This window comes from Cornus florida, unplaced genomic scaffold (genome assembly GCF_030987335.1).
Source record: "Cornus florida cultivar Cherokee Brave unplaced genomic scaffold, ASM3098733v1 CherokeeBrave_3.0.0_Hap2_Chr09, whole genome shotgun sequence".
Taxonomy (NCBI): Eukaryota; Viridiplantae; Streptophyta; class Magnoliopsida; order Cornales; family Cornaceae; genus Cornus; species Cornus florida.
The window spans coordinates 91,314,923-91,337,837 of NW_026775579.1; the positions used below are offsets into that span (position 1 = coordinate 91,314,923).

At 34.5% G+C, this 22,915-nt stretch overlaps 2 protein-coding genes across 2 annotated transcripts; one reads left to right on the forward strand and one right to left on the reverse strand.

The window, feature by feature from the left end:
- Nucleotides 1–13,124, reverse strand: LOC132275148 (protein phosphatase 2C 70). The gene is made up of 13 exons (XM_059776557.1): nt 12,898–13,124; nt 8,698–8,887; nt 8,386–8,571; nt 8,091–8,266; nt 7,844–8,002; nt 7,342–7,485; nt 7,196–7,257; nt 6,307–6,442; nt 3,626–3,720; nt 889–1,004; nt 671–800; nt 320–374; nt 1–226 (listed from the first exon to the last, which is right to left on the reverse strand). Exons 1-13 carry the CDS (start codon nt 13,033–13,035, stop codon nt 71–73), a joined length of 1,743 nt encoding a protein of 580 aa, XP_059632540.1. The 5' UTR covers nt 13,036–13,124; the 3' UTR covers nt 1–70.
- A 7,424-nt stretch (nt 13,125–20,548) lies between these two features.
- Nucleotides 20,549–21,860, forward strand: LOC132275149 (protein FANTASTIC FOUR 3-like). The gene has a single exon (XM_059776558.1). The coding sequence runs from the start codon at nt 20,838–20,840 to the stop codon at nt 21,747–21,749; it is 912 nt and encodes a 303-aa protein (XP_059632541.1). The 5' UTR covers nt 20,549–20,837; the 3' UTR covers nt 21,750–21,860.
- The last annotated feature ends 1,055 nt before the right edge of the window (nt 21,861–22,915 follow it).

Consider the following 22,915-nt stretch of genomic DNA (forward strand, 5'->3'; position numbering starts at 1 on the left):
TCAAACTAATTTCAAAATTAAAAAATAAATAAAACAATGAGAGATTGTAATATACACCTTGACACTTGTCCTAAGAATCAGGTTTACACGATATTCTACTTGTATCAAAATCTAAGAAAATTATAGAGGTGTTATCCTTTGTACGCTGTGATCTGGCCTCACTTAACAAAAAGTTAGCAATCTTTTCTGCCGTATTCTCTCTGCCTGTAGCATCTCTCTCCCTTGTCTGTGCAGTTCAAAATTAAGAAGCTTCAGGATGTGCTGGTGAGAAATTTCCAGAAATATTTGTAACCATAGACAAACAGTTGAGTGAAAATACCCGATGAACAAGATGAAATGCCTTCTTGAAGTTAACGACGTCCCAAAATCCATCACTGCATCTCAAGTCATTTCCACTATGTTAGAGATGAGAAATATGAAATGAAGTATGTGCACGAGACAAACTTTTAGTGCCTGTCATTTACAAACTATGTATCCTGGACTCTGCTAGTGCACACCCATCTAAAATAATTTTAACCAACTGTAATTCCTCAACTATGATTCATCATTAACCAGAGTATCAGGCATGAGATCAATCACAAACTAGAGAAAAATGAAAGAGCTATAAGGACAATTGGTGCTGAAAGACAGTCCAGGACATAACAAAGACATTAGTTGGAAGCAAGATCACCTCGCTAAAAGGGCAAAGCCCCTGCTTTCTTGATTTATGTACACAACTTGACTAATATAAGGCTCTGAACTGAAGCGAACATCCTGCTGTTTCAGAAATTTGTCTCCAAGCATTCGAGCAAGGTTCAAACCTGAAGAAGGGGAGCAAAGAAATGAAAGAATCATTACTGACATTCTGCAAAGCAAATCATAAATTAGATAAAGCAGTGTTTCCCTCACCGCATAGGCGTGTTTCCCCATCTTTTAAAGGTTCTCCTGTTTCTTGGATACGGAGTCTTTCAGAATAACTGGTTATTCTATGATCTTCTGTCATCTTAATCTGCTTCCCATCAATACTGCCACATCAGGATCATAAAACCAAGAGTGTAAAAAGATGATATCAGAAAAGGGCTATTTCAATTTGACTAAACCAAAACTTGTGGATTTTAATTTTAATACACACAAAAGAAGCTATAACAAAGTTCATATTACAGTTGTTGGTTTGTATCAAAATGGTAAATGGCTCATTACGTTCACCTTTGTTGGATAGTGATAACTGAATAATGCTAAAGTGACAATTGCTGTTATTAGCAGAGTTTACGGTTACACAATTCAATAACCAGTTAATTCTGCCCCACTACTTAGTTTTTTTTTTGGTAAGTATAACTTTTTATATATATATATATATATATATATATATATATATATTCCTAGTTGGTACTCTCACACGCGTCTCTTCTGAGACTTGAACCCCTAACCTCCATTTGAAAAGTAAGAGGCTGATACCGCTACCCCACTACTTAGTTTAAGAATTAACAACACAATTTCTTCCAAATTTTAAATATCAGATTTGGGAACAGAGAAGTAATAATAATTATTACACTTAAATTACAGCTAAGCATCCTTCTTCACTTGCTTGAGCACCAAAAACTCCAATATCATGAGCCACTATAATCTTCTTTCAAACAATAGGCGATAATTAGACAGGTGTTCCAATAGCAAGCACGGTAAGTAAAGATGACAAGAGAAAAGAAAATAATTGTGGGAGAGAGGGAAAGGTGGGCAACCATTTATATAATGGGAATCCACCCAATTCTAACCACTCAGCCAATAATTATTGAAAATGCTAGTAAAACTAGAACAGTTGACAGATCAAAACTATAGTCAACTAAGGACATTCAACAAATAACATGTTGTCAATTATCAGAATAAATAAATAGACAAATAACATGTTGCCCTAAAGAGCAAGCATGTATTGTTGTCACTGACCAGATTGAGGTTGATGAGGATGTTTCTGGTAAATCAAATTGAGATGGATTAAGCAAAAAAGAAAAGCATCTTAACAGTTGAGTGGGTGGTAAATACCAATAAAACAAAAGATAGTTTAACTAGACAGGTGAGGCCATCACAACGGGTCGGTGGCCTAGCGGTATCAGGCCCTTCCTTCCCAAAGGGAGGTCAAGGGTTCAAGCCGCATGTGTGTGTGAGTACCAACTATGAAAAAAAAAAAAAAATTAAATAAAATAAAAGAGACAGGTGAGGCCATCCATGCTTAATGCTGGGCAATCAAGATGCAGCAGCATAAAAGAAGCATCCAAATAATAGGTTTATTTTTAATAAGAATGTGAGATGGACAAGCATATAAAAATAATATTATAACGATGACGATGATGACGATCCTAGCATTAACAAGAAACTAAAAACGATTATAAGCAGCACCAATTGAAAATGAGATGAGAGAAAATTCATAATGGTTTGGTACTGTGTGGAACGATGAACAACTATGTATCAAAGAGGAAATTACAAAAGAAAGAGGCTGTAGAAAGTATATGGAATGCAAAAGAGAAAGTCAGTTGAGTCAGTAAAAAAGCTACAATCCCTAAATTTAACAGAAAGACATACTGGTCAAAAAAAAAAAAAAAATTAACAGAAAGACATGGTTTTGATTGAAGTAAAAATGGTGAGTTGTTAAACTAGCATATGTAGTTTAATTATATGGCATTATGGCCATATTAGGTTGAGAACATAATCCCAGCAGTATAGGTTTTACTGTCAGCACAGGAAAATTGTAGGTATTAATAATTCTCTTCTACAGAAATTGTTGGAGTGCAGGTATCTGTAAGAACACCATCTTCTTTGACCTCACACATAAAGATGGCAAATAACAACATCCAACTAAAGCAATATGATGTCAATTTGAAATAGTAAGATATGACCCACAGCTGAGATCCTATTTTACAACCCATGTCAGACCCACACTTAATTATGGGATGGAATGTCATTTACATATTTTGTTCAGCATGTAACTTACATATCCAATTATATATATAATAATAACTAACCAAAAAAATTTAAATAAAAGTCATTATATAATTGGACATAGAACTCTCTTATAATGCTACTCCGTATAGCACTGCATCATCATCATCCTTTCGTATCGTATTGCTTCAATATGTGTATAATGCTTCTTTCATACATAATATTCCATGAAAATATATGAACTTTCAAAAACGAATATCCAGTTGTGTTTCTGTGTCTTTCGTTTGAGGAATAAATCTGCCCTTTTAATATTCACCTACAACCTGTACACGTTTCCAAGTCCATGTAACATAGTTGAGCTCTGGGTACATAACATATGTGACCATTAAACATGAACATCTCAAATCTTCCAAGTGTTTAAACACATATGAACATACATACACACACACAAATAATATTCTGAGCAAATCAATTTATATATAGTGAACACAATATATTAAGGGATCATTGAAGGTATAGAGCATGTGTAGTAGCCTCTACTTAAATGTTTAGGAACAGCAGACGAAACGCCGTGAGGAAGTTGAGGTTGCTATATTTCTTCATGGACTTAACCTCAAAAATACAAAACAAGATGATATAAAGAAATTCAAGCTAAACATGTACAAATTCTGACAATTTATTTATAATAGTTCAAGAATGATAAAGCATGAGCACATACTTTATGACACAAGCTGAATCTCCAACATTTGCACATTGCGCAAAGAAATTTTCATGGCCATCAGCCCAAACCAGAAGCACTGTTGCAGTACAACCCTGAAAGATTTTGATTATTATAGCAGACACCATAACCTTAGCCTTCTCACAACCACCAATAACAAAATAAAGAACAAGATGACGTAACTGTTGTCATGGTCACAAATAAAATAATATAATACTCCAATTAAATTTAAATCTGAAGCAAAATATCGAAGCTTTTAACAAATCGGTGTGTCATTAAAAAATTACGTTCAATACAAAGCGTTAAATCAATTTATTCCCATGCTTAAACATTGAATCTTAACAACCACGTGAGAGGCTAGACATAGGACAGGCTACAGACAACAATAAGCACACAGGATACGTTCTTTTCTCCTTTTCAGGTGTATTTAAACATTACAAGCTAGGAAACCCCAGAAAGAATCTCATGATTCTAGGTTGTAATTTACCTTATCAAAGATTAACATACTGAAGTAACAGTCTTTCATTTGTTATAAATCAGTTCTATACATGAGAGAGAGCAATTTTTTTTTTTTTTCCCCTAAGAAAAAGATTTTTTCCCTCCCAAGTACATACAGATATTTTTAGTACAAATCAACTGTCTACGAAAGGAATGCATATAATGGCTGACCATTTCTTAATTCCTAAGGATGACTACAGTAGTTTGCAACTCCTTCCTGAGCACTTGTCTCTTGCTCATAATCTTTTACCATTATAATGTTGTCCTTTTTTATTTCGCTTGCTCATAATCTTTTACCATTATAATGTTGTCCTTTTTTATTTCGCTTGCTCAGTATCCCATATATATATTTTTAAATCATCTAAAATCTATGCTATTTGGACAAGTCTTAATTTCTATCCATATGTTTTCCTTTTGACACGTCAAGGATTCTGACATGAAAATGAAGAGAAGATCCAGGCCACACACTGTTCGGAAATCAGTACAGTGTTTGCTGACATAAGCACATACAGTGCCAATAATCAGCCATTTAGTAAATGTAAATTCTGAATCTACTCCATTGAATAATCTTGTGAAGTATGTTTAAAGGATTTAAGTCCCTATGTATAACCCGAAGTGCCGGTCGGTAACAATATTTTTTGTCCTTTTCTGTTGCGTATTCAGGTCACTCTCTGTATTGTAATTTCTATTTTTTCTTTCTGAGATGGGCGATGAAAGCAGCTGGTAGCAATTGTTTATTGGCACGTCTTTAACACATCATTACACTCCTCAAATCTAAATCCTGCCTTTCTACTTGCAAGGGCAGCAGGAAATACTTTTTCCTAGTTATGCCCATAGGAAATAGTGCCACTTATAACCAGGAGACTTGCATTCAAGATAAAATGAATGTTTTTCGCTCATAAAAATAGGTGAACGTCAGCAGTGACTCAGCACATCTACAACACACAGAATTACAACATTGAGAATTTAAAGAGAGTATCCCAAGTAGAGAGAATAATTACCCCATTCTCTTCCATAGTTCCCAAAGAGAAATTCTACTAAACTCCATATAGGGTCCCATGTTACTTCCATGTGATCAGGATTCCTCTTAACCTTCTGCCCTTCATTCTGTATTTCATTTCTAATTCACTTACAATAGGTTCCAGTAACAATGATCAACTCAACTCAAAAAAGCCTTTTCCAACCTACTTGGGATTGGCTACATGAATCCTATTTTTCCATTATGCTCTATATACGGCCATAACCTTGGTAAACCACATGTTACCATATCTTCCTTACTGTGTTAATTTTGGTCTCCAAATTTCCCTTAGCATTACCCTCAATGTGGACCTTGTAAATCTTTCTAAATGGCGCACTTATTCTCCAATATCAGAATAAGACGACAATTTCACAGAGAGCTCACAGACCAATAGTAAGAACTATAAAATCTGAAGCAGGAATCCATGTTTGCTGTTCTATAAACACATTTATCATACCATATACATCATATCCAGATAAATTATTGTATGCTTTCACCATAAAGCAAAATCGCTTATCCAAAATATACAATAATGCTATTACATGTTTTGAATCTTTTGATCACAGGAGAAGCAAATTAAATACATGATAAACAAAAAGTCACTGCTATCTTTTTTAACTGACTCGAACTCCCACTTTTGGTAGGTAAGTCACCACCACAAACAACCCACGCACACACATACCCACTGTGGCTCCTTTGAAGACTTGAGCCCTCAACCTCCCATGTGAGAGGAAGAGTTGATACCATTAAGCTAGAGTCTTGGAGGTAACAGTCACACTGCTATCTCATATGGCTGAAAAAAAGAATTTTTTATTTACTTATTTTTGGTAAGTGGCTGAATAGAATAATAAGACAAAGAAGACATAATACTAAATATTCACTATGATAGCATTCAGATATCCGGTACAAGTACACAAGCAAACAGATGAGAATTTAAAACAGACTATATATGAAAACAAGAACAATAACAAGTAACTTATGTATCAAAAAATAAAAAGATGAAAAAGAGAAAAAACCACAGAAAGGAAAAGGAAGTTACTGTGTTGAGCATTGATCGACAAACCGAACTACAGAAGCATAGACTGATTGTTTCAATTATACATCAACAAAACACATCCAGAAATGAAGACAAACAGTATAAGTATAACTATGCTGGATGAAAAACCTCATAGTAGTGATTCATGCGTGCTTCCGTTTGTAAAAATGCATCCCTAAGAACATCTGAAGCGTCACATTTTGACAAAACCCTTGTCCTTCTGCCCGTATCTGACAAGATACTTGCAACCATCTCAGGCAGTAATCTGGAAAGTAGAATTATTAAGAATAACCGAGAACATATGCAACAGCAATGAGGCACTGATACATCAACTCATAAGAAAGGATTAAAATTTTTGACAGGATACTAGTAGTAGGATGGAACATTAGCTTCTTGACACATAACGGATAAGCATCATAGAAGTGGATGCTCCTCAAAAGGCATCATCTACAAGGTCAGAAGGATTATAAAGGAAACACAAATATCAGGCATTCAATCTGCAGCCTGACTCAACTAGGTTTTCCACTGTCTACTGCAAATTCAATCAATTGCTGCTGTTTATTTGTTTATCTTCTATAGAAAATCAGTTTTTGCCGGTCAATTAGCAGGATAAGTATAAACAGGTCAGAAGATCCTGAAAATATAGTATATCAGCGTGCACACACACAAAAAAACAAAAAGAAAAAAAAAAAAGAAGCATGAATTAGGTAATCACTTTCTCATCCTGTCCAAACAGATTTAAGGCCATAATTAGCTGATCTATTTTCAAAGCTTCCCAACTGGCTTTGGAAATTGTTTAAATTAGTTGTTGTAAGTATTAGCATTCTATATAGGCAAGAGGGACTTTCTTACTTGTTCAAAAATCTCATAACAATTATAATATCATAGCTCAATAACAAGAGTATATTGAAATTGCGTCCTTATTGTTCAATGCAAAGTCATATGTTGTGGGAAACTTGGAAGGGAATTTAGCCACAAATGGAAATAGCACTTTTAAAGTTGGAAACGAAGCACTAACTTGCTTGCAGATGTGGCAGCACTTGCTCCACCATGTCCATCACATATACCAAACAATCCAAACTGCAAGTTCAGCAATTGCACAAGATTAGCCATTTTCAGAAAAGTGGATAAGACAGGCGGGATGAAATCCAAATAGCTCTAGACCTGATCAGTCCCAGGAATGGGCCACTGGTAATAGCAGACATCTTCCATAGGCAGCTTCTTTCCTCCTCGGCGCAAAGCCATGGGATCTGATGCAACAGCAACACCAAAAGGGATCTGGTATTCAGTTCGAGATGTGATGTGAACCTGTGACAATGAAAAGAAGTAGCAAATGCACATTGATTTTAGTTTACATGGCAACAAACAAGGGAAAAACACATTCTCTAGCCTCAGCAGAATAATGCCATAATTGGAAAATCCTATTATTATTGCAAATGTTCCTGATACCCTGAAACTTAGCATATATTACTCAATCTTCTCCAACTCTAGAGACTGCAAAGAGCTTAGCAGATTCTCAAAAACTACAAGAACTTCATGCTGCTATAAGAGTACTCGATGTGCTTAATCAGAGTTGAATTCTCTTGGTCTGAACATATTAAAAAATTGTATGATAGGAATCAATCACTTCTATATTGAAACATGACACAGGAGCAAATAGACGTACTAATATTTTTGAGGTGGTGCCAAGAGTTATCACGTCTCCATTTTCAAGTCCAGTTGGCTCACCCCAATGTCTACTCCCAGAATCAGGATAGTGGACTGTCTGGGAATTCAACAGTGTTCCATTTAGGCTACCCATGTCCACCAACTCCCATTTTGACTTCTGAAATCAACACATAAGATAAAAAAAAATTAGCGAACCACAAGAACATGCAAAACTCAAAGGTTCACCAGAATGCATATAAAATTACATTCAAATTCCAGTTTATCAGCGCATGCTTCCCTGAAACCTCTGAGTCCTTCAATAATAAATCACTTGGAGAAACTCTCCCAAGAGTAAGTGGAAGCCTAGAAGTATTTGTTGACTGCACAGAACAACGGAGCCCACGAGAAGGACCGGAGATAACCTCCAAGGTGAGGCAGCTTCCTGCACTTCTAACAGAAAGATATGATCAAGTGCTTTATAAATCAGCCAAATAGAAAGAGATATAACATTGGCCATTTTATATAAGTGAATAAAGGAGAAATCACTTTGATCTCCAGTACCTTTAGGCACAAATTCTCTAAAGCTATCATTCTCTGAACCAAATTTTGAATCATAACTTAAATCTTCCTCTCTGCCAGATTTCAGCTCTTCAGCGGAGTCGTTTGTCACCAGTGGAACCCTAAGCGTCTGACCAACTAGCGTCTGACCAACTACTATATCTTCTACATTTAGAACAAAACTACCACCTGGAACAGTATGATAGAAAATAAATTTCAGTACAGAAAAAAATATGAACTAAGATAAATAACACATTGATTTGAAGAGGTAAATAAACTATATACGAAAAAAAAAAAGAAGATAGCATTGAATACTTTGGGTCAACTGGGAAGCTTTAGATGGAATTCGTTGTTTATAACCGAGTCCATGTGCCCGGGACGAGCTGAAATTCCCTTCAGTTAAATGAGATGTCTCCTCTGCAGCATTATTTCTAGCAAAATCATTAATTGGGCTCCTGGTCAAATTTGGATCTTCTGAAACAAGAGGTCTCTCTAAGTCATCAACCTACAAAAGAAGTAATCATAAGGTGATAGCCACGTTGTAATTCTAAAAGATGAAAAAAAAAATAAAAAATAAAAAATAAAAAATAAAAAAAAGGAAGAAAAAGAAGAAGGAAAAGGGAGTGATAATAAAAATAGCAAAATGACGACGAATGAGAAAAACTATTAGATTTTTTTTTTTTTTTTTACCACATAATCATAAAATAGTTAGGGTAAATTACACTAACACCCCTTCAGGTTAGGTCAAATCTTACTTAAATGAACAATTTGGTTTTAACTTTCACTCATATTTGGAAGAGTAGATCCGGATTTCACTTAAACCCCAAATGTCATATTTTAGTGGTTTCAGAGTACTTTTTAGGTGTGAAATGACTATACTACCCTTTTGACTTTGTGTTGACTTTCATGTGTAAAATGACTTAACTACCCTAAGAGATTTATTTTAAATTACCAAAATATTCTAAAATTTAACCCTTCTCTCAATAAATGCGAATGTATATATTATACATATATATTTTTTATTTATAGATACATACATATAGTTGACCAATTGAAGAACCCCTAAAACCCCCACTCACCGTAATCCAGTACAGCAGTGGCGCCGAAGGCTACTACGGCCATACTCGCTCAACACCACACTTCCATCGCAAACAACTACATGAATCCGACCCAACTTTAATCACCATATTTTAACAAACACCCAATCGCAAATCCGACCCAACGGTTGTAAACATTAAAAGCCAACAACTATAGCCATCGATTTCACCGGAATCTGCCATTATCGGAATCTGCTCAAGCTATAATTGTTGCCAAAATCACAACCCTATAGTTTCCTAAGCCCCAAAATCACAAACCCCATCAGCTTTCTCCTAGGTTACTAACAGTCGATTATGGCAGCGGCGGCGCCACCACCACAATCTCCGCACTCAAAACCACCACCCCCCACTGCATATTCTGGCAAACGAACCCATAACAATGGTCGTCACCGGAAAGCTATCCTCAAGCACCACATACGTGGCGCTACAGCCACCATCCTCGCCCCGTAAAGCCACGAACACCATCCCCCCAGCCACATACGTAGCGCTACAGCCACCATCCTTGCCCCGTAAAGCCACAAACACCATCCCCCCAGCCACTGTATTCAGGCTTAAAAACCACGCCAAATATCTCACGTCCGGCCACGGCGAGGTTCAAGCGGCGGTATCGTCAGCACGGCCACGACGAGATTCAGGCGGCGGAAGCAACAATGTAGTTCACAGCATCGAGGGCGGCAAGGTTTAGGGAAGCGGCATCATTTGGAGAGTCAACTCAATCCAAAGTTGTTGAGGAGGAGGTCTCAGTAGGAGGAGGAGAGCCACCATCATTATCGCCGTCCTCACTCTCTCCTCCTTCAATTTATGGCTATCTGGCCATTTGGGCTTCTTTGCAGGAACAGATCTGCAAATTTTAGCTTTCTATATATGTATATATATACACACATACATATTAGAGAGATAAAGTAATGGTTTGTTGAAATAATTAAGGGCAATTTTGTCTTTTAAGAAATTTAATATTTTTTTATTAAAATAGATTAAATAAGTAAGGGTACAAATGACATTTTACATTTTTGTTGGATGGAAACCTGACATGGGGTCTAAGTGAAAGTTAAAACCAAAACATATAGGTGAGATTTGATCTTACCTGAAGGGGTGTCAGTGTATTTTATCCAAATAGTTAAGGTAAAAACAAAAAACTATCCAATTTTATACAATTGAACAAAATGTGATGCAGCTTAATATGGTGACAAGGTGATTTAATCTATAAAGCAAACAGCCACTCACGCAGAAACAAACTATTTAAACACATCATTAAGTATTGTTTGCCCAGCAAAAAAAGCCAAAGTACATCAAGTCATCAAGACACTCAGAAATTATATGTGAAGCAGAAGATACAAATGGTACAAAGTATGGAACATGCATTAACCTTAGGTTATCATTTATCACTTAATGAATACTATGGCAGCGCTGAAGAAAGTCACCGGTAAATAAGTCCTTGCAAACTTGCTTCCAATATAATGGTTTTGATCAAGAAGATCCTATGTGAACATGATACATTGCACTAAGTAGACTTTTTGTCATCAGATATGGACAACCTGCTAGGCTAGTCAACTTAATCCTTACAAATGTTGAATTCGAGCATGTGCATGTTTATCAATATTTAAGATAGGAAATCAAGGTTACTTCATGGAGATGTCAGACAAGGATGCCCCAAAATCCCTCGGGTCCAGATGTCATAAAGCCAAGGAATTTGTAATATCTGCTTGAAGTGTGAAATTATGAACTTGAACCCCACCTCGTGCCAAATAAAGTAAGAAAACTGACCCAGAATCAAAGGGAAAAATAAAACTACAGACATTTGAAAGCAAAATTGGCGAACAACCGTTTAGCTAAAACCATTAGCTTGGTTTGTCAAGTAAGTCCGTCCTCAGCGATTCAAAGTGCTTCTGAGGTTTATGAATTGAAACTTAAGCACATAGAGTTGAATGTTTCGAGTTTTCCACCTATAGTATGAGGCAAGCAACAACTTGAAGTTCGACCTCAGGTCTATAGAAAATTCTTCCCTTGTTACATGCAAGTTTTCCGCCCTATAAATGAAAAATCAAAATAAAATTTTCCTGTAACAACATTTTATAAACATTCATAAAACCTCTTACTTATTTTGAAAGAAGATTATGAATCATATTTGGTAGGATGTGTTAGATTTTTTTATTTAATATGTTACGAATAGTTTAGATATTTATTGTCGGGAAAAAAAAAAAAAAAAAAAAAAAATTAGATATTTATTGTCTTCAGGATTTGGCAAGTACCCTTTTGAGATGCTCTCTCTCTCTCTCTCTCTCTCTCTCTCTCTCTCTCTCTCGATCTTGAGATGCTTAGGTTACGTGCACCTATAAATTAGATGACTTGATAGTTTCCTAATAATTAAGAGTCGGTCAATCTCAACCAACCTTCTTAGGTTGATCCTAACTTGGCCAAATCAATCAGTTGATCTGATGTTTGTGCAAGGACCTTGGATGCTGCATCAAAAAACGCCCCTTTAAAAGCAAATGAAAAAAATAAAAATAAAATAAAAAAAATAAAAAAGATTCATCTGGAGAATATTTTAGAGGAATAAATTACTATCACCAATAAAATCATTATTCATATTCATATCTTAAATTGATTAGACAGGAGTAAGATTAGTTCATAAATGATGACAGATGTTATATGGTAAGGCATCCGACTTTCCTTTAAGAATATAAGATGCAAGGTGTTTTACATTATAAGTACTAAAAGATTTAAGTTTGTTGGAACCTTGAACCCATAAAAAACATCTTCTATTAAAACAAATCAATAGACTAACATAAATAAATTTGGCCTGAGGCAAATGATGGTTCTTCGAAATCCCTAATTACAAATCTTATTGGCAATGTCAAAGCACAAAAATTATAATCAAAATTGGAGAGCGCATAAATCTTTGCCATTTTGGACAGCACACAATCCCCAATTCTAAGATGCAAAGTGGACTGCATTGAACAGTCTATTATTTCGGGCATATGATTATCAATTGAACCCAAATTTTCAATTGGACCTAGTTCAACAACAGCAAGTAGATAGAATAATAAGTTCGCGCATCGTGCAAACATTTTAACAGCACTCGGCTCTAATATACACAATACATTAGAAGTTAAAACCCTCATGATTTTGCGCAAAAGAAAACCACATAAAAAACCAATGCAGCACATTCAACATCACGCAATTACCAACCCAAGTGGTGAAACGATATCTGAAGCAAATATTGGGGACAAATGCATGCTCGAAACCCTAAAATCGAAAGCAATGGAGAAAGAAATATACACATACATGCAAATATATATATAGATAGACAGATAGATAGAGAGGAGAAAAAAAAATTAAAAAATAAATAAATAAATAATAATAATAATAATACATAGGTGTAATGAATGTTGTGGGAATGAAGGATATGGTACGGTACCTTGATCGTGCGGGTGCGAGAGGATCTGGAGAAATATCGCCATGGCTTGCAGGCAAGGAGGATGAGGAGGAGGATCAGAAGTAGCATAAGGAGGAAAACACCACCTACCACAATGATCTCTACCATCGCCTTCGCCATCGGTCCGTGGGATGAGAGAGAAACTTTGGTTCCCCTATTGCGAGAAGGTCGCTTTGAAATGGTCGCATTTTTATTTTCTTGCTTTTTCCGTCCAACACATATGGTACGTACATGTATGTATGTATACATTATATTGCATTTATACACATACATACTGTTTTATTACAGCACATATTATGTCTACCATAATACCATTACAGAAATTATTACATATCAAACTCATTCTTGTAATAATTTTTTCTAGACTTTCCGAATTTTTTTAAAAAAAATTTCGTAGTATTCTTAATATTAAATATAAAAATTTAGTTTGGTTTTTCTTTTTTATCTAAATTATTATAAATGTAAATTTACAGATCAGACCATGATAAATATTGTTTTTGCCTTCTAAAACTTTATATTATTATTTTTATTTAACCACAATATATTTTAAAATTTATCTGGAACCTGTTTTGAAAGAAAAAAATTAATAATAATAATTGAAAATTTATTCCTATCTTAGAGTGATTCAAACCCATCATCAACATCCTCGTTGTCATGTTCAATTACAAAGTTAAAATTTTAGATTACATAATATTTCTATACTCTGCATTCTTAACCGGGGGAAAAAAAAAAAAATTAAAGATAAAGAAAGGGTATATATTTATAGATAGATGTCACAGAAACATGGAAGCATAATATAGTTAAGGGTAAAGTACAATAACACCCCCTGAAGTTTGATATAAGGACACCCAGATACAAGTTAGCCTGTTTTTGGACAATGACACTCCCTATCAAAAATTCTAGCCAAACAGCCCCTAAAAAGTTAGTAAAAGACGAAATTGCCCTTCAACATTTAATTGATAAAATATTTGAAAACTTAAATGACATAATTGCCCTTAATGCATTACTAAGCAATACCTCCCTCCTTCAGCTCTCTTCTCACCACCCACATATGCGCCACCATCACCGTAATCGGTGACAGCCACCACTGCCATACTCATACCACAACCGGTGACAGCCACCGCCACCGCCACCACCATACTCATCCTACAACCACCAACACACCCTTGCTATTGCCATCACCACCACAGCAGGAGACACCACTACTGACCCCCAAATCAAAACCCCACATCAACGTATTAAACCCAACACACATATGCACTCTTGCAGATTCCTAATCGATCGGTATCACCATTATCACTTATTATAATTGAAACCCAACACCACCACCATGCAATACCGATTGCAAAGCCTTAATCAAACCCACCACACCTCCATTGCCAACAACGATTGTAAAGCCCTTATCGGACCCAACACCACCACCATCACTGATTCATTCGGCTTGTTTGTTGAATCGGGTCAGTATGCTTCACCGGACTGAAGCAAAAGTGGAACTAAAACTTTTGGGTCTCGCGCGGATTAGTTCACAAACCATATTCTGCTACAGACGGTGGCTCGAAGCAGTAGTGATTACGGTGGTAGGCTTTCGACAATGGTGGCGGCGCCACCGCCGACCTGATCCAGGCCCGTCCGCCTCCGCAGACCTAATTAAAGCCCCTTCTGCCTCCGCGAATCTGATCCAGGCCCCTTTTGCCTTCGCCTCTGCAGACCTGTACCTTCCGCTTCAACACAGTTGATCCGGCCAGTCACTCCGCCTCAGAGCTTGACCATGTCGTTGCGGTGAACTACAGCTGGGGGAAACGTGGACATAGGCATGCCTTCCTCTTTTATTTCCTTATCCCACTCCTACCTCTCCATCCACCATCCCAACCCACTCTGTTCCGTTTATGAAGTACTATGAGCTTTCATGGTGAGTCCGAATATACCAACCAAGTTCAGACCGCGGCTACGATTTGGGTTGGAGAGAATAACCAATATGGGGTTTCTACCTTATTTCACCAAATGACCTAAGCCTAAACTGAATTTCCTTTGAATGAAGCCCATTAAAGTCCCTAATACCCTGATTGTTGAGCATTGAAATTGGTTTGTGGAGAATTTTTGTGATTAATTTGGGGAAGGTTTCGGGTAGTGTAGGAGTAGATTAAATTGTAATTATATGTGTACGTATATGTGTATAATATATGTATATATACTATAAAAGAGAGAATGAAGAGATAAAAGAAATGGTGGTGGTGGTGGCGGCGGTAGCTTTGTGGGTATGTGGTTGAGATAAAGAGGTTATTTTGGACAATTTAGAATGGGTAAATTGGTAATTTTATAATGTAAAAATGTCATTTGACAAGTCAAAGGGCATTTAGGTCATTTTATCACATGTTAGAGCAATAAGGGGTGTCTTCGTCAAAGGAAGTAAACTTGAGGGGATGTCATTGTCCAAAAATAGGCTAACTTGTATCTAAGCATCTTTATGGCAAACATCAAGGGGTGTTATTGTACTTTACCCTATAGTTAAAGTCACACATTTATATTGTTTGTATAATATACCATGCTATAACATTATATACAATTTCATATTGTACATAGTATACATACTGACTTGCATGAATGTATACGTATATTTGATACTCAATACAGTGTGTGGTATTAAATTATTTTATTAACTAGTTCCTGTATGTGGTAACATGGACTTCTAATTTTTTATACAGGGCAAATGGCATAAAAAAATAAAAAATAAAAAATAAACCAACCAACCAACCTGAATTATCGGATTGTTGCGTGATGTTATAATTACAAAAATGTCTCTTAATATAAATATAAAAAAATTTAGAGTTTGCTTGATTTGTAGTTCTGAAAATAATTGTCAATCAGAAAACAAAAACTGTTATCAGAGAACAATTTTTTTTTTTTTTTATAATTTTCTGAAAACAGATTTTTTTATAACTGAGTTTTCATAAAACAAATCAAGCAGAAATTTTTGTATTGTTTTCTATTTCCAATTTTCTAAAATCATAAAATTATTTTCATAATTACAAACCAAACAGAACTTTAGGTTTTCTTTAAAATAATTTTCATTTTAGTTTTTTATAACCATTTTTTAATTTTTTAAAAATAAAACTTTAAGAAAATTTTAAAAATTACACACCATTAAAATGATTTTATAAGAACAGGAATACCCCTAAAAAAATATATATATTTTTTAAAAATAGGTTTTGTTCAAGATTATTCTCATTTTTTGTTATATTTCCCCTTTCATAGATGCAAATCATGCAACATTATTTCTTTTCTTGAAAATAATTTTTAACAACACTATGCCGAATGGTGTTTCTTAATATAAGATTAAAATTAATACAAATAACTCATTCGGCATAGTGTTTTTAAAAATTATTTTCAGGAAAATAAATAATGTTGCATCTATGGAAAAAAAAAATTGGAACAATTTTTAAAAATTTTGTATTTTTTTTAAATAAAAAGAGAAAGATAACCAAAAATGATAATAATCTTAAACAAAACCTATATATATTTTCTTTCTAAAAAATTATATCAAGAGTATTTTGGTCATTATAATATTACTTTGTTACAATAGAATAGTTGGGGGTAGGTCAAATATTTTTCAGAGGATTTAAAAGGTAAACGATGAGATTAGGTGTGGTGTGGTGTGGTGTGGGTTCGAGAACTTGGACTTTCTGAACAGATGAGAGATTGGGTGTGGCGTGGGTTCGAGAACTTGGACTTGAGTAGTAATGTTGTCGAACAACCCATACATTAAGAATTCCCAAAGAGCAAAAAAGTTGGGCCTGGGCCGTGGAAAACACCAACAGGCTCTTTATGGACTGTGAGCACTTTTCAAATATAATAATAAAGTAATAGAGGTAGTAGTGGAAAGGAGATGGGGCACTAACATGGTCAGCAAAAGGCAACAGTAGGGAGATGTGCTTTTGTTTATATGTTTGGGTAAGCCATGAATTGAATTGGATTCTCTTGTCCCTTTTAATCAAATCCAATAATAATAATAATAATAAACTATTAAATAAAGTAAAATATCTTAGAAGGTCAACTTTTGGATTCACTTAAAGAAAATGATAATAATAATAATATTTTTAGTCAAAAAAAAAATTATGATACAAAATTCAAAAGTTAGAAAATAGTTGTATTACAATTTACAATCTCGAAAGTAGGACAAATTTTATTGAGAATGACATATAATGACACAATTTTTCACTCGCATAAAATAATCAGATATGGTCTAAATAATTATAACATAAGTATTTGATATAGAAAAATTATTACATGATTCGGACCAATCACATCCTACCACGTAACTAAAAAAAATTGAATAAAACCATCACATGTACTTGCATTGAAATCAAGTAATTCCGATTATATAAAAATTTATAGATGCTTATCCCTTTGTGGGCTCATATATTGTTGTTAAGAAAGAAGCTTTTTGTAGCAGAAAGTAAAAGATCGAAAAGCATGCTCTTTTTGGGGCACCAAACGCTAATAATTAAGCTAATAATTAAGCTAATAATTTCTTTTGGTTCATTATGTGTGTGCGCGTTTGAAGCGCACATCATCTCCTACCTGCAACAACCAACTTTAAAAAGCAGAATATATATTAAAAGCACAATATGCATTAAATTGGTTGTTGATTTTATGGAACAAGAATATATATTGTGATGCTCACTGACGTCAGCGGCTTTTCCAAAATTTCCTCTTCCTAGGTTGAGACCGACTTAGCATTTAGGGATTTTTATACATAAGTGACTATAATTAAAGTATATTATCATTTGGTGAGCGTAATTTTAATATTTACAAATACAAGAACCAATTTCTATTTAAGCCTCTCTGGTAAGTTGATTTTGTATTTCCACCCCTTAGGCTTATTTTATGCACAACTTATCCAAAGAATAACTTTTAGAAATTCTAAAATTTTGCCAAATAGCACTAAGAAACTGTTACACTTCATTAGAAACCGATAATACAACACATAACTTTCGTCGAAGAATAAATGAACTTAGATCTAGAATTATTCTTATACAGAATATTCTAGAAGTTAGATGACAAAGATTTTAATTAGGTTTATGAGTAGAATAAAATTTAATAACTCAGATAACTCTATAAAATGACTAGGAGAAAATCTAGATTACATTAAAAACCAAATAGGCCAGAATTCTAGTCCAAATAATCTAGACAACAAAATAATATTAGTCGCAATTAAAGACATAAACAGTGATATTAAAAATATTATAGAAAATAAAAAAAATAATTGTAGATTATTTAAAATATTTGAAAACAGATATCCAGAGGTTATTACAATAGTTTTATGAGTACTAGTAATCCTGATTATCTAGCAGCTTTAGCTGAACTTTTTAAAATTGACAAAGACCCTGTAGGATTTACAAGTTTTAAGACCGACGTACAATCAACTAATATAAATATTAGACAAAATAACTTTTTAATCCAGTTATTACTCTAGTTATCTGAAAAAGTTAACAAACTTGAAGAAAAATTGGAACTAATATAAGAAAGTATTCCTAGAGAATCCTGTAGAAAATTATCTGAACTATCAGATAAAATAAAAGATTTAAGTTATCAACTAATTCCTTCCGGACTAAAACCAAGCGTGTAAATCTTTTAAAACCACATAGAGAATGTCCATTGTTCTTAGAAAAGTCAAAGAAATAATGAGGGTATAAGATTTATATGATAATGAGCACGATGCTCAAAAATATATCAAAAAAGGAATGAAGAAAGTATCCAATAAACTTCATTTTCCTTAGTTAGTATTTTCAGTACTTTCGGGTAAAAGATTTTAGTAGACAAAAAATCAAATATATAGATTTTATTTAGCCAGATAGTGTAGATCCTAGAATTTTCCTGAATTCAACCAGTGCAAGCAGCCTTAGTTTTAATTTAACAATTTATTCTGTGAATTGACTCGAACTGTTAACTTGTTGGCCTATTTTTGATGGTGTTGTTCAGGCCTTTTTTTTACAGGGCGTTATCAGAGTGTTATTAGGTTCAGCAGTCATTTCTGTGATTTAATTATTAATTTTATCTCTATGGTATTTGCATGCTTCTATCCGATTTGATTGAATTTAATTTTTGCTATCAGAGCCTATACTGTTTCGTTAAATTTAATTTATATATAAGATCTTTTGTCTAAAGAAGTCTATAAGTCCATATTAAGTTATTGTGAAATTTTAATTTATTGTGAAAAACTTAAAAAATATTTTAAAAATATTAAATAATTTATTCAAGGATCTTTTAGTAAGTTTATTTCATATTCTAAGGTTTTTATGATATAATAGTAGTTGTTTTGGGTCATTATAGCAATATAGTTTGTTGTGTGATAAAAAATAAAAAGTAGAATTCATTTTATAGATATAGTTTAGTGGTTCATCCAATTATTAAAACTTCGTGACTTTGACCGCATCATCATGTAATATACACCTATTAAGTCCATGTATTAATAGTTTACCCTAACATTATTTATAAATTTATTAGGGTGCTTGACGACAACGGGGTGACTGACATATAGTGGGGCTCGTGATTCACTAAAACAGCTACATGTTAATTAATATTAATTTAACATTAATTGTAGCATGAAAAGATCGTGCCATAAAAAAAAAAAAATATCAGGGTTATTTCATGTGAGACCACACATGACTCTTTCATTTACTCAAAGAAAAACTTTAAACAGTCTCACAGGATGTGGTGGAATTTATGTTTGAAGAGTCGACAGCATCGGTGTGGGGATGTATGTCATAAATCTTATTCAATTGATCGCAAATCATATTAGTAGTCACTGTGGCATATTTTCTCTAAGCAAGAAATTCATGCTTGCATCTTTTTCTCCAAAACCTAACAAGAATTTCGGACACACCTTTGACATTTGCCCTAGCTAGTCGCCCTTCTATAACTGCATGTTGCATTTATTTTATTCATCATCATTTCTTATAATTGTTCTGAAATATTAAGAAAATGGTGGGTGGTTTGGTCAATAATGTGCATATAAATAACTTAAAACTTCCTAGACATTTCAAAGGGTGTGGGCTGAGATGTGTTCTTTCTGCGTTCCCTTGGATCGCAAATGAGCATAGATTTTGACTCCAAAGACACATAATTCAGCAGATCATACATGAAGAGTCAATTGTTTTAAAATAAAAGTCTAAAAATGGGGGAGGAAATTAAAATATCAATCACTGCAAGAAAATTTGGGAGAATTATATTTCTGTTGGTTGCTGGCTTTTTGTTGGCTTTCTTTTTGAAGTACGAAAAAATAATAAAAATAAATTTTATTTGGTTGAATGTTATTGCCTCGTTTCTCCTTTTTTACAACACTAATGACAGAAATGACATTCCCATTTTCCTACCTAGATGAGATATGGAGAAGGACGTGTATATTTATTTGTATAATATATATATATATATATATATATATATATATATAATGAATGTGTGTGTGTGTGTTTGTTCAATTTTGTGTCTGTGTGTGTGTGTGTTTGTTTAATTTTGTGTATGTGTGTGTGTGTGTTTGTTCAATTTTGTGCGTGTGTGTTTGTTTTTTTGTAGTGTGTGGCAAAATTGCAACTGCCTATTTCAAGTGGTGGAAGAAGGCCCCTCCAATTGTCTCTCCAAGTAGACCACCATGACACTTTTGTGGACTACAAATTCACATCCACCTCCTCACTTATCATCATCTCTTCATTCTCCTCTAACCTCCCCACTCTTTCTTTCTCTCCAACCATACCCTTTCCTTTCCTTTCCTTTCCATTCAGTCCAAGAGTACCTAACTCTTCAGTCTTTCTTTTGCCTAGGTTCATCTATATATAGGTGGAGATTTGATATACAATTTACTTGTATAAAACCATTGTTCTAAGTTTCTCAACATTTTTTCATCAGTGCGTGTCTATACTATTGCTATGTCAACAGTTGTGTGCCAACGATTACAGTCGTGTCTCGAGTCTCAGCTTGTTGAGACAAGGACACTGAGGCTCATAGTGGCTTCTCCAAAAGTACCACACTTGGAGAAGACTCAGACTCTATGTGTTGGTCATGATGACAAATACACATCCTCCTCAAATTCTGACTTTGGTGGTTGGAGTTCCCTCCAAACTCTCTACAATACCTCCCAAAGTCCCAAACAAGATTTGGACAGAGAGAGTTCCTATGTCCCTCCTTTGCAGCTCAATCAACCTTCATTCAAGCTTAGCGATAAGAGCTTGGATATGTGTACTGAAAATTTGGGCAGCGAGACAGGCACTGACATAGCTGAAAGCAGCAGCTTTTCGCTCTCTGAATCCGATGAGGAGAGCAGAAATTCTCCAGCAAGGGAGCAGCTGAAGTCGCGGCAACAACAACATGTTGAATCTTCCAAGAAAGTGATCAATTCTCGCAAATTTCCACCTCCCTTGACAACGATGAGCGGTCTCCAAGTTAGGTCTCATCGTGAAGGCGGCAGGCTTGTTATTGAAGCCGTGGAGACTCCATCGAGACCTTCTTGTTTTCAAGCTGAAAGAAGCCATGGCCGTCTTCGACTGTGCTTCTTGAAAGATTGTAGTGCTACTGCTACTTCTTACTTGGAAGTGGCCACTGAAGAAAATGATGAAAGTGGTATTGAAGAACAAGTTGAAGAAGAATTTGAAGAGCAAGAAGGTGAAGCAGAAAGCGATGCATATGTACTTAGGGAGGACATGGATGGCAGTAGTTTCGATGTTGGGGTTGAAAAGGGTATCAAAAAGTTTCAATGGCCAAGCAGGTGCAAGGAAGGTGGACGTGGTCTTAGCACTGGAAGATTATGTAATTGGGAGCCTTTATGTGTGGCTACTCCCTAGACTAAAGTTCCATTTTTGATCTCTTCCTGTTCAAATTCCACAATCTTTTGTTGATTTGTTTATATATTGTCCCCTTTTTTATTATAAATTCTCTCTTTGTTGATTTGAAAATCACTTTACTTTGTGGTTGCTCCTTTGTTTTTTTTTATCTCAACCTTGACAGAAAATTCACGCACTTACTACAATTATAGAGGATTATAAGGTTGACGAGAACATTACAATAACCTTTTTTTTTATTGTAATGTTATCTTCAACCTTTTGCTTTGGAAGATGAGAACATTACAATAACCTTGAATTTGTGGTTACTCTTTGAACTTTTGGTTTCTTATGCCATATGTGTTTCACTCTCTCTTGATTCGGCAATAACTAAAACAAGATGTTGGTTAGGCAATTATTTTTCCATTTTGAACTGAAAATGACCAGATATTATTGTGTCCTGTCAAATTTAGCCAAAGAAGCTCATTCTATTATGAGTATATTTTATTCTTTGATCTTTCTTTGACAAGAGATTAGATCTTAATTTATCTTGATGTAGGAATGCCAATAAAGGGTGGTCACATATACTAGAACTCTCCGACCACCCTAATACTGTGATAAACATATATAAACTATGATTTCAGCCACGTATATTTTAAGAAGGGAGTGGAATATACTCAAACATACTAAAATGTCTTTACTCTTTAATTTAATGGTATAATCTCTCCATCTTCAAAGATGAGAAGAGGAATTCGAATCCGAGCGTGGGCAAAAGTGTGTGTGAGTAGATATTGATAAATATATATATATATATACTCAAACCTTTGACAGATATATATTTATATACAGATAAATAAATATAGACAAAACGTCTTAATATTCTTGGAAATGTATCTGAACTCCAATCCATATTTGACAGAGACAAGAAGCATCCAATATCTAAAGCAAGAATCATGTCTTTAATAACGAATAATGGTTCAAGATTCCCTACATCACTGTCATGTTTAACATAGTGTTTGAAAACTTTTATTATTTAAGAATTAAATTGCAGGATCAAATACTACTGATATAATATGGTTTATGGCACAAAACCAAAAAGAAAGGAGAAAGTTAGGCACGTTGAATGTGTATTATATAAATCATAAAAATAAGAAACAAGCCACTGGCTTTCGCAAACATGTTGGTTCATC